General features: G+C 41.3%; 1 protein-coding gene across 1 annotated transcript; it reads left to right on the plus strand.

Annotated features, from left to right (window-relative positions):
- The first annotated feature begins 386 nt into the window (after positions 1 to 386).
- On the plus strand, positions 387 to 2,153 carry CLPP5 (nuclear encoded CLP protease 5). The gene is made up of 8 exons (XM_086525001.1): positions 387 to 543; positions 631 to 748; positions 838 to 930; positions 1,166 to 1,211; positions 1,289 to 1,361; positions 1,447 to 1,481; positions 1,621 to 1,709; positions 1,797 to 2,153. The coding sequence occupies exons 1-8, from the start codon at positions 467 to 469 to the stop codon at positions 2,004 to 2,006; spliced, it is 741 nt and encodes a 246-aa protein (XP_086381127.1). The 5' UTR covers positions 387 to 466; the 3' UTR covers positions 2,007 to 2,153.
- Positions 2,154 to 2,809: the final 656 nt, after the last annotated feature.

Below are 2,809 nucleotides of genomic sequence, written 5' to 3' on the forward strand. Positions count from 1 at the left end.
TCTCTCTCTCTCTCCTGTCTCTGCATTCTTTGTGCTTTGATTTGGAGAGATCATAAGTTAGGGAGGGCGGTGGATGTGCACCCATCGCATGGAAATTCAGTTGCTTTTAGGGTAGCTCCTTGGTGCATGAAGTCCCGTCTTCATGGAGGGCTTTCAAATTCTTGTCGTCCATTTTACTCAAGCTCAATTAAAAAAAACAAGTACCTGCCAACAGTGAATGTTCAGACCACCAAGTCTCATGTAGCGTGCTCTGTCATCTTCTCCATCCCCCTTTACTCCCTCGCTCACTTTAGTCGGTCATTTGTTTTGAAGTGCTAGAGTTGATTGAACTTGATTTAAGTTCAGGCTGAGTTCAGCTCCCAATTTACTTTTGTAAGCAATCTTGCTTTTCGTTAGGTTTATGTGATTTTCACCTCATTTCCTGTGATTCTCGTTCAGATTAAAGCTGACCACTAATTTAGGCTTGATGGCACGTGCTTCTGTAAGATCAGAAGGCTTCTGGAGCCCTAGTTCAAATGTTGCAAGGGAAATATGGTCGATCAGGTGGGAATTTTGTTCAACTTTGCTGTAGAAATATATATTGTATTTCAAAAAAAGGACTTTTGTAATACAAGGTGAGTTGGATTTCAGGAATGATGTGGAGGTTCCCCAATCCTTATATACAGGTCCTTCTGCACAAGGAGGGCAGGGCCCACCTCCTATGTTGCAGGAACGTTTTCAGAGTGTTATAAGCCAGCTTTTTCAGCATGTAATGAGCTAAAAACCTAACCTTGTTGCCTGCCATGTGGATATATTCATTTATAGGGATCTCTCTCTAATAATCTATGTTTGTTACAGAGGATAATTCGATGTGGTGGAGCTGTTGATGATGATATGGCCAATCTGATTGTGGCCCAGCTTCTATATTTGGATGCTGTTGATCCAGCCAGGGTAAAGTGTTTTCTTGATTGGATTATCACGTCTTGTGGGGAATTATCAGGGAATAGATGGAAGATAGCGGAAGGATTACGAGTTCCTAGTAGTGGCCGTGTATTTCAATGCAATTAATATCAAATAGGGAATTATTAGGGAATGGATGGAAGATAGCAGGAGGATCTACGAGTTCCTAGTAGTGGCCGTGTATTTCAATGCAATTATGATAAAAAACATGTTTAATTGACTGCAGGATATAATAATGTATGTAAATTCTCCGGGCGGCTCTGTTACAGCAGGTACTACCTTGCCAATATTCAGGACATGAAGCTGCTATATCGAGAGTTAAATTGTATGTTGCATTAATTGTTTGCAGGTATGGCAATTTTTGATACAATGCGGCACATTAGACCCGATGTTAGTACAGTCTGTGTCGGACTAGCAGCTAGGTAAGCTTTTTCATGTGATGCTCTTGGGTCCAGACAATTTGAGTTTGCCCTTCTACAAACTTGCATTTGCCTTTTTTTTAAACAGCATGGGTGCTTTCCTGCTGAGTGGTGGGACCAAGGGTATGTATTTTATGTTCGTTTTTTTTGTTGTTAAATTGTGGAGTGTTGTGGATGCTCACATGTTTTTCTCAGTGGGCAAATTGGTGTGAAAACAAGAACACGATGAAAACACGGTCTTTCTTCATTTTGCATTCTACAGGAAAAAGGTATAGCTTACCAAATTCACGAATCATGATCCATCAGCCTCTTGGTGGTGCACAAGGCCAGCAAACGGACATTGAGATTCAGGTAAGTTTGTGCTGCTCTAAAAATAGAAACACTTGGCACTTGTACAATTGTCGTGGTGACGTTCTTTTTACTTTCATTATGCCATAGGCCAATGAGATTCTACATCACAAAGCAAACTTAAATGGCTATCTTTCTTACCACACTGGTCAACCTTTAGAGAAGATTGTACAAGATACAGATCGCGACTTTTTTATGAGTGCTAAAGAGGCAAAGGAGTATGGCTTGATTGATGCGGTCATTTCGAATCCGCTCAAAGCACTTCAGCCACTACCTCAACCGGAGCCTAGTGCTGCTTGAGCTATTGTAATGATTTGTCAATTCTTTAGGTAATGATCAAGGTGCCCTGAAGCATATAATGCGCTGTAGAATTAGGCAATGTCACAGTTCCAGTGTAACGTATGAAAAGAATTCTTTCATCAAATCTACTTGGTTCGCCTTTGGTAACTCTGGAAGAGGGGATTTCTCGTTTGTCTTTTAAGTTCTCCTGTGTGCAGTTATAGGTGTTTTGGTAGGTGAAATTGGCTGAATCTTTAGCCAATCAGGTTTCATTGATCTTCACGAGATTTTGGAGTGGACTCCGATTGGGGTTCGTGATTATGAATTTTCTGTCTAGAACCATGTAGCAAGGCGTATTGGGCAATCATGCAGATGAGGAGCATGAGGCACCTGGAGCAGAAGGTGCACGAGGCAGGTGAAGTACACATGCAGGAACATATTCATGTCTAAGAGATCCTGACCGATCATCAAGTCAGCTTGACATTTGCAGAAATTGCAGAGAATTTTGAGGCTTTATGGCAGTCAGTTTGGAGTTGTTTTTTTGTAGATAACAGTCGATCTCCCAATGACCTAGGAGAGCGGGCCTACTCCCTTAAACAGGGCACTAGTTGTCTCCTAACCACATTCTCGGTTTTATAGGCAGTTGAAGTGGACATACTCAGACTTTCTTCTTGCATGCTCCACTTTTATCTACAAAATCAGCTTTGTTGTTAGTTAAGCCAAGTCCAAACTGAAGTGACAAAATACAAGAGCCAGTACAAGAGCCTAAAATTATTTGGAGGACTTTGCAACCAGAGGTGCTGTACTGTAATCTTGTTGACAAA

Source organism: Adiantum capillus-veneris, chromosome 12 (assembly GCF_014529385.1).
Source record: "Adiantum capillus-veneris isolate H3 chromosome 12, ASM1452938v2, whole genome shotgun sequence".
NCBI lineage: Eukaryota > Viridiplantae > Streptophyta > Polypodiopsida > Polypodiales > Pteridaceae > Adiantum > Adiantum capillus-veneris.